The sequence below is a fragment of the Typha latifolia genome, chromosome 1 (genome assembly GCF_019914945.1).
Source record: "Typha latifolia isolate L0001 chromosome 1, TyphaL0001v2, whole genome shotgun sequence".
Lineage (NCBI taxonomy): Eukaryota > Viridiplantae > Streptophyta > Magnoliopsida > Poales > Typhaceae > Typha > Typha latifolia.
The window spans coordinates 11,596,183-11,610,391 of NC_133086.1; the positions used below are offsets into that span (position 1 = coordinate 11,596,183).

Here is a 14,209-nt window from a genome sequence, read left to right on the forward strand (position 1 = left end):
CCTCTATATTTTGTTCAACTATGGATAGTGCAATCCCTTTGGACTTCCTCGGTTTTGAAAGGCTGGACTCAAATGTTTGTAGATTTTCTACCAATTGTTCAACTTTCATAGAATCGATGTCCTTAATTTCCTCAATAGCTGTAACTTTTGCCTGAAACCTCTCTGGAAAAGACCTAAGGATCTTACGAACAATTTTGTTTTCAGGAATTTTCTCTCCTAGGTTGAAACTGGAGTTGACTATATCACTTAGCTTTGCATAGAACTCATCAAATGTCTCATTCTCCTCCATACGTAGAGTTTCAAAACTAGTAGTCAACCTCTGAAGTTTAGAAAGTTTTATAGCTATAGTTCCTTCGTGATTAGTTTTTAAGATCGTCCAAGCTTCTTTTACTATCTCACAAGTAAAAATTCTTCTAAATTCTTCCGAGGAAACATAACTAAAAATTGCATTTATTGCCTTGCTATTCCATCCAACTTTTTCATAGTCTGACCTATCCCATGACTCTATCGGTTTATCAGCAAGTTTATCATCCACCATGTACATTGGTGGACTCCAACCGTTCACAACGGCAAACCATACTCGTTTATTTATAGACTTCAAGTAAGCTCTTATCCTAGCTTTATTTTCGGAATTCTTATTTTTCTGTTTGACACTGTTGTTACTCACACATGTATTCGAACTCACAGTATTCTTTTTTTACACAAAAGCTTTGTTTTTCTCAAGTTTTTCAGCATTCAACTTGTTTTGCTTCCGAAAGAATTTATTAAACTTTTTGACAAACATAGCCAACATCTCAACATCTAAATCACCTTCATCATCAGACTCCTCTATATTTTGTTCAACTATGGATAGGGCAATCCCTTTGGACTTCCTCGATTTTGAAAGACTGGATTCAAATGTTTATAGATTTCCTACCAATTATTCAACTTTCATAGAATCGATGTCCTTACTTTCCTCAATAGCTGTAACTTTCGCCTGAAACCTTTCTGGAAGAGACCTAAGGATCTTATGGACAATTCTGTTTTCAGGAATTTTCTCTCCTAGGTTGAAACTGGAGTTGACTATATCACTTAGCTTTGCATAGAACTCATCAAATATCTCATTCTTCTCCATACGTAGAGTTTCAAAACTAGCAGTCAACCTCTGAAGTTTAGAAAGTTTTATAGCTATAGTTCCTTCGTGATTATTTTCTAAGATTGTCCAAGCTTCTTTTGCTATCTCACAAGTAGAAATTTTTCTAAATTTTTCCAAGGAAACACAACTAAAAATTACATTTATTGCCTTACTATTCCATCCAACTTTTTCATAATCTGTCCTACCCCATGACTCTATCGATTTTTCAGCAAGTTTATCATCCACCATGTACATTGGTGGACTCCAACCGTTCACAATGGCAAACCATACTCGTTCATCTATAGACTTCAAGTAAGCTCTCATCCTAGCTTTCCAATATCCAAAATTTGATCCATCTAGGATAGGAGGTCTAATAGATGATGGTCCATCTCTATGAAAATCCATGCCTATCTGATCTCTCTCAAAGGGTGAGAGAACCTGCTCTGATACTAATTGAAAAACCCTTAGACACAAGTATGTATCTTTACTAGGCAATGATATCACTCGTTCACTTAAGTAAAAGTCTGAAGAAAAATATTAAAAACGAAAGTAGAGATAAACGCCAAGATTTTAACATGGAAAAATCTAAACGGAAAAAAAACACGGATCCAAATTCGGATAAAAACCAATTACTATGATAGTAGCAGTTACAAGACTGACTCACAAAACAACCCGTCGATCCAAACAACTTTGTTCCTCTCAGTCTTGCTCGCTAGAACCCACGATTCACTACTTCTCGTGATTGAAGTCCAACCTCAGTAGCCCTCGAGATTGATCTTTCGTCTAGATAGCCCTTAAGAGGAAAGATTAACTTTTGTAGATGAGTGGAACTTTGTTAGTTGAAGAACCGATATAGTCTCAAGAAGTCTCCTTCAATAATGCTTCTTCAACCCCCCTCAAGATAGGGCATCACAATCCTTATATATGATTTCCAAGATAGAGCCAAATCCAAGTCTTATCCGTACTCACAAATCCAAGTCTTATCCGAACTCACGAAAGTCCAATTTTATCAAACTTCGTTGGTGCGTTCGAACGGGCCCGAGTGCGTTCGAACGCGACAACTTGAATTCTTCAGGTTGCGTTCAAACACGTTTGTGAATGCAGCTCTCGGTCGGTGTGAACGCAGTACCCGCGTTCGAACGCGTTTGTGAACGCGGCTCTCTGTCTGTGTGAACATAGTACCCGCGTTCGAATGCGTTTGTGAACGTGACTCTCTGTCTGCGTGAACGCAAATTCCGCGTTCAAACGCGTTTGTGAACGTAGTGTGAACTCGACGGCTTTTCTCCAATAATCTTGCAATTCTTCAAACCAGAGATATTCTAGACTTCTGTAAAGCTCATATATATGAAAAAATACACTTAGAATATTTTGTACATAATTGCCAACAAATAAAAACCTAACAATAAATGAACAAGGGTGAGACAAGATGATAAAGATAAGTTTCCAAATGCATAAATTGGAAGAAGAAGCAGCTCAATCCGTTCCTACAACATCTAGTCAATCACGTTCACGTAAAAAATATTGTTTTCTCTCTTTGCGACATTTAATGAGAGACTCGAGTATAAAGAGAGCAAAGTTGAAAGAAAAATAAGAAAAAATCCTCAAGGGCAAGAAAAATCGAATCCTACAACATCTAATCAATCACTTTCACATAAAAAATATTGTTTTATCTGTTTGCGTCATTTAATGAGAGACTCGAGTACAAAGAGGGCTAAGTTGAAAGAAAAATAAGAAAAAAAATCTCAAGTGCAAGGAAAGTCGAAAATGACCCTAACCTGCCAAATAAAAAATCTAAGTGATTTTCGGTACAAATAACCATAATAATATTGGAAAACTTTTAGCGGCAATTAAGTAAAAATCTTAAAAAAAAAAGAAAAAGAAAAATCCTACCCTAACTAGCTATATATGCCCGCTCGTTGGAACACTCGTGCTTGCCCCCCGAGGGAGAGAGTGAGATGGGAGACCGGCGACGAGATAAGGAGAAGCTTCGCGACCGCGAGCAGGATCGCGACGACCATCGCGACCGAGAGAGAGACCGCGACCGAGACAGAGACCGCAACCGAGATCGAGAACGAGACCGCGATCGGGATCGACACCGCGACCGAGATCGTGACGTCCGCGAACGAGACAGAAAGCGTTCCCATTCCCGATCCCGCTCCGCCTCTGCTGACCGCTCCCACCGCCGCCACAGCCGTCACAGCCACCGCTCTCCCTCTTCTCCCGACTCCCACCGCCACAAGCGCCGCCGCGAGGGCAGCGACGACGACCGCCACCCCGCCGCTTCCACAGATGTCACCGACGACAAGAAAAAGCACGGAGGCGGCGCTTCCGTTGGAGAAGGTGATGATCCTGCTAATGGCAACGTGGCAGCGGTGCCGACGGACGCGGATGTCGAAGAGCTGGAGATGATGAAGAAGCTGGGCATCCCGATAGGGTTTGATTCGACGAAGGGGAAGCCCGTGCCGGGGGCAGATGTGAGTGCGGTGAGGGTGGTTACGAAGCGGCAGCCGAGGCAGTACATGAATCGGAGAGGAGGGTTTAATCGCCCCCTGCCGCGGGAGCTGAATCGTTAATGAGGAAGGTTAGCGTTTCCTGGTGCCCTAGGTTTTTTGGGTCCTTGTTGAAAGATGGTTCTGACTATATTTTGAGTTTTACACCTGTTTAGAAACCCTACATGCTATAATTGGTTGGTTTGAAGTTATGTGTTTCTTAGATTTTGTAATTGCAACTACTTAGTTGTTGGATATCAATTGCTTTCAGTAGATTTGAATGTATTTCATAAAGTATAATAAATTCTGACGAGTTAAGGTTAGATTTAGTGGGGTTTCATTTGTCATTAATGATGAAGTTCTTGACATACCAAAAGTACTCTTTAAAATACTTGTATTTCTTTTTTCCTCCTCTTGCCAACAGCCAACTCCCTCCAATTTTTGAATCTTGCTGCTACTCCAACTAGATATACCTCTGTATCCCTATTAAATCTCTCAAAATCATGTAAGCATTAGTGATACAACTAGGTACAATTACAAGTAATAGTACTGACTATAACCACTGAGGCAGCCACTGCAGTCTACAACAATAATCTAGGTTCAATGGAGCCCAAGAAGCTGAAGGAGAGGGAGAACAAGCATTCTCCTGATGTCTGTTATGTGTGTTGCAAAAGGTAGAATGATGTTAATGCTTCTTTTAATAATGGTAAATGAAGTAGAAAAATAATCAATAAGAATCTTTTGTATCATCAATACAATTAATATGCATTCATTTGATCATTTCTTCTCTAAAACCCACATGCCATAGATTATTTGCAAATTGCAAATTCCACATTCAAGTATTCTTCCTATTCCTTCTTTTCCGGTGAGTCCTCTTAGTAAGTTATATAGCATAAAACTTTTGATCATCAATTAGAGTAGTTTCATTGCCGACCCCAAATAGTTGGGAATAAATGCTTAGTTGTTGTTGTGGTTACAGTTATTTTATGTTTTAAACTTTTTAAATTTGCCAAAACTTTATAATATGAGCATAGGTTTGATATAGCAACAATTTGTGCAACTTGATAATCTTCTTTGTTACTCTTTCTCCACTAGAATGATATTCAAACAAGATAGTACTTATCATATGCTTAAGGACATGTTACTTTGATAAGCAGTAGTGAATACGTAATACCATGAATTGCTGCGTTTGTCTATACATGTTGTGTTGACACTAGGCACGAGATGTTGTACTTGTACTAACTCTATAATAGAAGAGCATGTGACCGGCTGCAACCTACTGAGAGTCTAAGACTATGCCCAATAAAGTTCAAGGCCTACAAAATACTTGCTAGAGTATTTTGTTAATTGAAAATGACACAAATGCAGAACTAGTGCAACTCTACATTTAAATATCTTTATATTTAATAAAACTTTGATGTTTTATTTACAGTTATACAACCAAATGATCTTATATAACATCACAACTTGTAATTTGTTGTATAACTACAAAGCACATGGGTCTAATAGCTATCCTTGATAGGGTGAGATATAATATGATACAACTCTGAAAATAAGAAAATTACTAAAGGTGCTACCCAAAAAATGTTGTCCTCAGTCTTGCTAGTTTGCTACTTTCTTATACTTCTTAAGAAATATTTGAAATGAGAGGAATAATAGAATGAACTCACATCCCATCTTAGTGAGTAAAAGTTTTTTAAAAATCGAATATGCAATAGAAACTACATCAGAGTAGACAAATAATCGTTATACCAAATGGAGCCTCAATGCATAAATCCAATGCATGTAGCATAATCAAAACCACCTCATATACTATATAACTAGGATATACTTAACATCTCAAGTGTATATATATATATATATATATCAATTTAGGTATCATCAATTTAGGAAACCATAGTCAATTGATAGACTCGTCCCACTTTAACTTCAGGATACTAGATTCTTTTGGGCTCCGTTTGGTTTGAAATTAAACCATAGTCTTAATTTTTAGTCGAGATTTGGGTACCTTAAATTAGTTTAAGGTAATTTGGTGTTTGGTTCTGAACTAGTTTAAGAGTGTATTTATTATTTATGATGTGATATAAAAAAGTGAAAAATTGTTGGTTTTGAAAGAAAATGGATGAGATGTAAATTTAACTACTCTGACATTTGTAGGCTTACATGTTATATATTTTTATTCGAATTATTTGTTGGCTTATAATGCGAAGTCTGCAAATAAGAAGAATAAGTACGTATACTGAGACTTGTCAAATCATATCTAATGTCATCATCACTATCCTCTCTCCTCTCTCTCAGCAAGTAAAATGGAGAGAGAATAATTTCGTTTGCGGGCTTAATCGCAAGCATTGTGTTCCATTTGTGGGCTTAATTGCAAGACATGTTCAACTTGCAGACTGGATTTGCGAGCTTAATCGCTTCTAGTGCGTTCAGTTTGCGGGCTTATGTAAAATGAATATGTGGTGTCTATATATCTCCCATATTCATTTAAGCGAGTAAATTACTATCATAGACACCATATATGCCTGCAAATAATTTAAAAATTACACTTAAGCCGCAAATGACTATTATAGACACCACATATTCATTTTAAGCCTGCAAATATATCTTCCATATTTATTTAAGCCTGCAAATTACACTTAAGCCTGCAAATATATCTCCCATATTCATTTAAGCCTACAAATTACACTTAAGCCTGCAAGTAATTTAAAAATTACACTTAAGTCCGTAAATGACTATTATAGACACCACATATTATTCATAATTTATAATAATGACGACCATCATTACATGCGAAGGGTAATTTTGTCCATTAAATTTACATCTCATCCATTTCTCTCCAAAATCAACACTTTTTTACATCACATCATAAATAATAAATACACTCTTCAACTAGTTCAGAACCAAGCATCAAATTACTTTAAACTAGTTTAAGGTACCCAAATCAAGACTAAGAAATGAGATTAACTAATCAAGTTTAAGGCTTAGTCTCAAAACAAACGGGGCCTTAGTGTTTGGTTACTGAACCAGTTTAGGGGCCTCTCCTAAACCCAAAACAAATGGGGTTTGGGTTTTAATCTAGGCGATCACATATTAATATTCATCTACTAACATTTGCATTGAACAAGATTTGTAAACAAATACCAAATATATAACTCATTCTAAATCTAAATTTTATTGTTTGTAGCATGTTTAACAATAAACGATTACCTCAGGAAAACCAAATTTACTTAGTTATGCAGAATATTTTTCACAAAACTATGTCATTACATAAATAGGAAAAATAGTCTTACTCACCTTTAGACAATTAAATTTCTGCTCCCAAAACATTAGTTGAATTTTTTTTTGAATCTTATCTTGAAAGGTGCACACAACATAACTTAAGGTATTTTTTATGCCTTCCAAAATCTGTAGTTAATGTCTTCTAATTTAATTATTGTTATAGTTTTGGTAACTTAATTCATAAGCCCCATTATTTCTAATCATTTTGGATATAATATTTTCAGCTAATTCAAGCTAAACTAAATTTAATATTATTCTCTCTAACTCACAAGGAACTACTTCTTAATATCTTAATGACACTACTTCATTGTCAATTTAACTCTTACTAGACAAAATAAGATCCTTTGAATAACTCAAATCTTAAAATACACCATATTATTATGAATTAAGAACTTAAACCACCAAATTAGTCATCCCCTTTAGACAACAAGAAATCTGCAAATATTTCCTCTAATCAAATATAAGAAACCCAAATCACCAAGTTAAATATTTTTTGAGATAACATCAAATCTGAAAGTACCTCTTCTAACCATGGATAAGAAAACCTAAAATCTAAAAATAAGCCTTCAACCTATAAGCCTTCATTTCTGTTTAAAGCTTTCTTTATATTAATTCAATCATAGATTTGCCTAAGCAAAAATCAAATTCACTTCCTTTACCCATAGATTAAGAAGAAAATCTGCATAGAATCCTCTAACATAAGAGCCCTTTTAGTCATTAGATTCTTCTTTCTCTATATCTAGTATTAAATATACCACCATAGGAAATTAGAAGAACAAAAGTAAAAAAAGTATTTCAGCTACGTCTATCTGAATTAGATATACTCTATTAATTCCTATCTTCAAATAATACACCTATGGGTAGTATCCTCATAACAAGCCATTGTAACAAATTTAATTCTCCAAACTGTCTTTCAACAAAAGTTTATATGTAAGGAATATTCTTCCACCCAAAGATTAGAACTCTAAAATCTACATAGAAGCTTCGCACAAAACAACCCCCTAGATTTGGTAAAACCCCTCGTTTCATTATTAGAAGAATTACCAAATAATTAAAAAGGAGTATAAGAGAACACACCTTAATAAGTGAGAATTTCAGAGTTATGATCAATATTTCTCCAAATGGAAACTAGCTTTTGTGATTTCCATATTTCTCTCCTCTAACCAGCCTTCATTTTTCTCTCCTGTGATCTCTTTTCTTCTCTCTAGAGCAAGAGAGAGCATATTTTGTTGGCTGCTCTTAGTTGGCTCCTTTGCTCTCCCTTATCTATTTAGCGCGAGTCGTAGAGTTTCTAAATGTACCAGGTGTGTCATTATAAGTGGTCACACCTGGGCACCCTTTTGTTGTGTTAACTTGTGCTAAAATCCTAAAGTAAAGTCTGAATAATTAGACACTAACACAAGTAATTATCTTAATCATGGTAATTAGGCCATTAATAAAATAATTAGCGGTAATTAAGACATTAACCAAATAAATGCTCTTTAGCCAAACATGATTTCCTAGAGAAGCCTTGCCATTTATTATTACACTTGCCTCTACTAAAAATATTATCATGAAATGTCATAATTAACACTAGCTAGGTGGCACCTAGCTTAATAAGCAATTGAGGATATTTAGTTTGCTAATATACAATAAAACTTGAAAGAATAAAATTCTAAATTAATTAGATACTAACATAGGTAATTATTCGTATCTATGGAACATAAACTCGATTAGCTCACTAATCAATTCATTAGTGCTAATCTAGTAATTAATCCAAAAAATCTGGTTTAGCATAGCATGATCTCCTTTAGGATACATAACCATTCGTTTGATTCTTGTCATGCTTAACTAATACTTTTAGTTTAATAAATGTGATGTCAAACTTGAAAGAATTTAGGCTCTTCTTTTATTGATAGAACCCAGGTTTTGAAAAGCATTTTTTGGCAGCTGCCTTGGCAGTGCGGCACATTGACTGCCCCACTAACTTGGTATGTGCACATACTAGATGTTTATTGTTCCATGGCGGGCTTTGAGAGAATAGATCGGGTAGGATTAGTGAAGTTAACAAAAAAATACATATATTCTCCATTCGATCTCCAATGAGCCCTAAATCCCTAAATCTCTCTCCATCCCTTCTCTTTAAAGCTCTTCTTTTCTCAACAGTGGACGACAAATGGTAGGCAACGAGCGGCGTATGTCGACGAGCTTGGCATGACGGTGACCAGCGCATGACAATGTGCGTCGCGTGATGGTGCGACGCATGAGAGTTGGGCTAAGGAGAGCGACACACGAGGGAAGGCTTTTGATAGCGACTCACATGATTGGCTAGACGGTGAGTCTCTCTATATTCTCTCACACTCTCTCAAGCTTGAGCTCTTGGTCTGATCTCCAATTTCTTCAGCTACGTTGAGGAGAGAGAAATGATGTTGAATAAGTGATTGATGGTAGAATAGGGGCCTAGTTATCCTTTCTATCGTGCTTCTAGTGAAAAGACCCTCACTTGCCATCTTAATAGGATGCTACCTAAACTTATTTGCTGTGTAAGTTCTGAATAGTGTGAATTTTATAGTACAATTTAATTTGATTAATGTGAATTAGTCTAATAAAATTTACATATAATATATATTATATTAATATAATTATTTTTTATGTTTTATATATTAAAAATGTTAAAGTGTCTTGTTGTCCGCTTTGGTGCTTGCCTTCCCCATAGGCATTCGGTGGTCGACTGACTGCCCGTCATCCGTAGCCATCTTTCAAAATATTGGTAATACTAAGTGAATGAGTAAATGAAACTATAAGGAACATTGCAGTTTTAACGAATTTTTCGAACATTAGCTAGCTCTCTTTTGTATGAGTATGAGTATGATAGCTAGCTCTCTTCTCTTTTTGGGTCTAATAATAATATGAGTATGATAGGTAGAAGTAGGCGTTCTCTTCTGTATAGTCTAAATAACATGAATGATACAAACCTAATTCATAGTATGCAGGCGGACAAGTCACTGATAGGGCATATGCGGGGTGTGGATGCATATGCAGTATCCAAATTCATGTGGTATGCGGATGCATATGCGGGGAACATATATAGTCGAGCAATAAAATTATTAAAACTAACTATATATAGCTTACCTCAAGGTTCTCAGTTTCGGCCGATCCTACTCGGGATTGGCCCTAGCTCGATCCCTTTTCTAATTGATGTACCCCCTACCTACCTCTCTTTTCTCACTTCTCTTTCTTTCTCTCGCTTTCTCCTTTTCTCTTCTAATACGATCTCCCCTCAAAAAGGGTTGATTCGACTCACAACTAGGTTTGGGCAGTAATTTATACGAAGCTTTTGAGAGATTTTCTAGCGGATCTAGCCATTGGATTGACATGACTTTTAATATTTTGTAGTCCTAGAGAAGTGTTTTCCAACAAATATAATTTCATTGAATCGGATAAACAGATCGGGAGATCTCCTTGAAATAGTGTACGAAGGTCATAATGTCATAACTGTGAGATTTAGGTCCGAGCGGGATTTGGGATTCATGGTGGAGGCACAGTGGGGGTAGGCCGGCGATGATTGGGTGTCGCCAGTAGGGATAGTGGTGGAAAGGGTTAAGGCAATGGTAGAAAGAGTAGAAGAAGAGGAAGGAATGCGCTAAAGGACTAGGGTGGTAGGTTGGTCGACAGGGGCTAGAGGCGGCGTAGCCGGGATTCATGGCTACTATCGAGGGAGAAGAGAGCAAAGAAGAATGAGAGGAAGAAGATTAGGGTATAGGAATTCAATTCATTCGATAATCCATTATGGTATGCACCACAATACTTTATAGGTGGCTACCGTTTCGCCGGTTCGGCTAAATTGATTAGATTGAACTCATAAGTACTTGAAAGCAAGTAGTACTAATGTAGGGACTAAAATGTAATAAGTAAATAACAACGCTTAATTAATAAAATAGAAATAGGGATCCAATCCCCTTGCACTCGGCTCGAGGCAACTTGGTTTGACCCGAGTTGTATCATCTTCTTTCTCACCTTTTCTATTAGTGACCGAGTAGATCTTCAGCGACCTTGACCTCCGACGACATTCTCTGACGAAAATTCGACGACCTTAACCTTTGACAACGATCTGAATGTAAGAAAACTATGAAAATTTAGATAGTCGTAGTCTTGAAAGTTAGGGTTCTAATAGTTTTAGTTTCACATAAATTGGAAGTCGAATAAAAGTTATAAATAAAATAGTAGAAGAAGATCAAAACGGGACAGATTGATAAAATATTCGACGTTGCGGTGGTCGTTGGAGAGTGGCGGATGACTAAGGGTGGTGGTGGATAGCCGTATGGTAGGGTGACTACTGGAGGAAGGTGGTTGTTATGATTTAGAAGCTTTGGAGGTTCTACGGCTATAATCTACTCTTAGAAAAGTAAAGACGATCTAACGATTACGATAAAACAGTAAATGCGATAATAAAAAATAACTAAAGTCAATTAATTCTCAATGCTTGGATGTTTGGATGCATAAACAAAGAAATCCAACCTCTCTATATATAGAAATCGGGTACAATGAGTCCTACTCGGAAATAGCCCTAAAGGTTTATATGATTCAAATTAGGATTTATTAGAGGCTTACATAATTTAATTAAATTTGTCTTAGTAGCTCATATGACTTAATTAGACTTGCCCTGAGAGCTTACATGACATAACTAGATTTGTCATAAGGGTTTACATAAGAGATCAATATAAATCAATTAAAAGATAAATAGACTCGATTCATCGAGCCTAATGTCCTCATGATGCGATCCGATTTGACCCGATTCATGTCAGGGAATAAAGAAGAATGAGAGGAAGAAGATTAGGGTATAGGAATTCAATTAATCCGATAATACATTACGGTGCACACCATAATGCTTTATAGGTAGTTATCGTTTAGCCGATTCGGCTAACCTGACCAAATTGAACTCATAAGTACTTGAAAGCAAGTAATACTAATGTAGGGACTAAAATGTAAAAAGCAAATAACAAGAATTAATTAAATAAAATAGAAATAGGGATCCAATCCCTTTGCGCTCAGCTCGAGGCGACTTGGTTTGACCCGAGTTGTATCTTCTTCTATCGGTGACCGAGTAGATCTCCGGCGACCTCGACCTCCAGTGATGTTCTCGAACGAAGATCCGACGACCTTGACCTCCGGCGACCTCGGGTGAGTTTTCTTTTTAAATTTCTTTTTTAAGTTTTTAATTTCTCTCTTATTCCCTCTCTTTTTCTTTTTGCACCGAGTAGATTTCGATGACTTCTGCTGCCGGAGAGGAATGAAGTAAAGAAAAAAATTAGAAAAAATTTGAGATGGTTTTATTTTCTTAAATTTTAAATTTAATTTATATTTTATTTTGGTTTTTGTTTATATTTACTTACAGAGTTACAGTGAAAAATAAAAAATATTAATGGTTCTAAAATAGAAGTCATATTTTGAAATTTAGGCTTCATTTGTGAGTAATTTTTATTTTCTTATTTTTCTGTCATTTTTCTAAATTTTTAGAATATTCTGTATTTTAAAAAAATATTTAGAATTTTACGTAATTATAAAATAGTCTATGCGGCTGCTTTTCAAAACAATTAGACAATGTGTAACATTATACACACCCCATTACATTATGCTTGGAGGTTTCTAGGGATGAAGTGCTACATTGTGCTGACCAGCATGTAGAAAGTGTCATGCTCTGACTATATATGTGAATTATTATTTCCTCTTGGAAGTCAAATATCGACAGAATAGCAGATTACAGAAGACAAATATTATCAAATTTGGTTCTGGCATATTGAGTTTCCTGGATGAAATGGAACTCTTAAACTTGAAGTCTATATTTTAGGAGTGGACTATAAAAGAGCTGTCATGCTGGCTTTGCATTTTAGAGACGAAGTTTCTTATTGTTAGCTTGTTGCTTTGACTGCTTTATTTTAAATTTTGCTTTTGATTTTACTGTACAGAATGATTAATAGCACTAAGACTTCTCATTTGCTTTCAAATTACTTATTTTCTGTTGGAAGATCCAATTAATGTGAAACTGATATATGCATGTTTTCTTACATGCTATGTTTAATATCCTTTCTTTGTTTCTGGATTCTTTCTTATGAGTACCAATATGGAAGTTTGTGCTATTGCAGCATCATGAAGCAAATTATTATTGTGATTGCAAGATAAAGGAAGAATGCATCTGGTGCTTTATAGTCGAATGTCGTTCACTAGACGGGATCTTATTCTACTTACTAGCCATAGTATGAGATGTGCGACTGCTTAACATGTATAACACTTGAAGCTAATCTTAGCAGTTCAAATCTATATGTATTTTTTCATCATTGTGCTCTGTCGGTATTCCAGGACAACAGAAACTGCTGGGTATTGAAAAAATTGGTTGTGTTCCTGTTTCTTCACATAATTTGGTGAGCCCCAACCAAATTCCTGCATGTTCCACTTCTCTCATTGCCAATGCTAACTGTTCTATTTCATGTTCCAGTCTATGGTTCTGAGAGAATCAATTTATGGATCATCTAGTAAGGAATCTATTTTTCCAAAAAAAAAGGTAAGGAATCCTGGAATCCTGAAATCTTGAAACTTTCCCTTTTCTTGTCTTCAAGTACTGCAGAATCATTGTTTCTGTGCGATTCTGCTTGTTTGCTAATGGTTTAATGGTTCTGATTAAATCTATTTATGAACGCTTATTATGTCATTGTAAAAATTGTGAAGTTGAGAAAAAAGGAACTTTTATTTGAGGCAAGCCTTAAATCAGCATCATCTCTCCTGCTAGATTTGTCATATCCTATAGCGAACTCCTCTGACCTTTGCTCTCTCATTTTTCAATAGAACTAATTGAACTGTCATTAGCTAATAGACTGATGCCCTTCAATTCTTGGCATAGGATAGGTTTTCTTCTCAATTAATTTATATGTTGGAGTCAGGATCCTCTTGAACTAGGGATACATAAAAATGCTTAGACAAGCTCTTCAGAAAGGTAGCTCTAAGCCTCTAATTGTCATGAGATTTGGGAAAGCACTTCTGGATTCATGGATGCTCAATTTTCTTGCCACCGGACGAGATCACTTCGTCCAATTACTAAGTCAATTATAACTGTAACCTCCCGCCCCTGCTGTCACTTGTTGCCTCCTCTCTGACTCGCTGCATGTATCTTTTCTTGTGAATTTTCGGATCCTATGGTACTTTTTGACCAAAGTGGTCGTCCCTACAGGCTTATTTACTCAAGAACTCACCCCTCAAAGTAACACTAAAAAAGGTCAGTTTTTGGATGATTCCAAAATGAAGAACACGTTGAACTTATTTATACTTATTTTTTATATAGAAAAAAGAGAAA

At 36.0% G+C, this 14,209-nt stretch overlaps 1 protein-coding gene across 5 annotated transcripts; it reads left to right on the top strand.

The window, feature by feature from the left end:
• The first annotated feature begins 3,045 nt into the window (after positions 1–3,045).
• On the top strand, positions 3,046–13,274 carry LOC140791169 (uncharacterized). 5 transcript variants are annotated; one of them, XR_012109535.1, is made up of 4 exons: positions 3,046–3,695; positions 9,031–9,199; positions 13,008–13,144; positions 13,222–13,274. XR_012109535.1 is itself a non-coding variant. In XM_073141592.1 (2 exons), exon 1 carries the CDS (start codon positions 3,070–3,072, stop codon positions 3,685–3,687), a length of 618 nt encoding a protein of 205 aa, XP_072997693.1. In that variant the 5' UTR covers positions 3,046–3,069; the 3' UTR covers positions 3,688–3,695; positions 13,222–13,274. The 5 variants fall into 5 exon arrangements, 2 of the variants coding, with proteins under 2 accessions (XP_072997693.1, XP_072997704.1); XR_012109536.1 differs by lacking the exon at positions 13,008–13,144; XR_012109534.1 differs by lacking the exon at positions 9,031–9,199.
• The last annotated feature ends 935 nt before the right edge of the window (positions 13,275–14,209 follow it).

Coding starts and splice junctions, on each gene's coding strand:
- LOC140791169 (XM_073141592.1), top strand. CDS start 3,070: ATGGGAGACCGGCGACGAGATAAGGAGAAGCTTCGCGACCGCGAGCAG.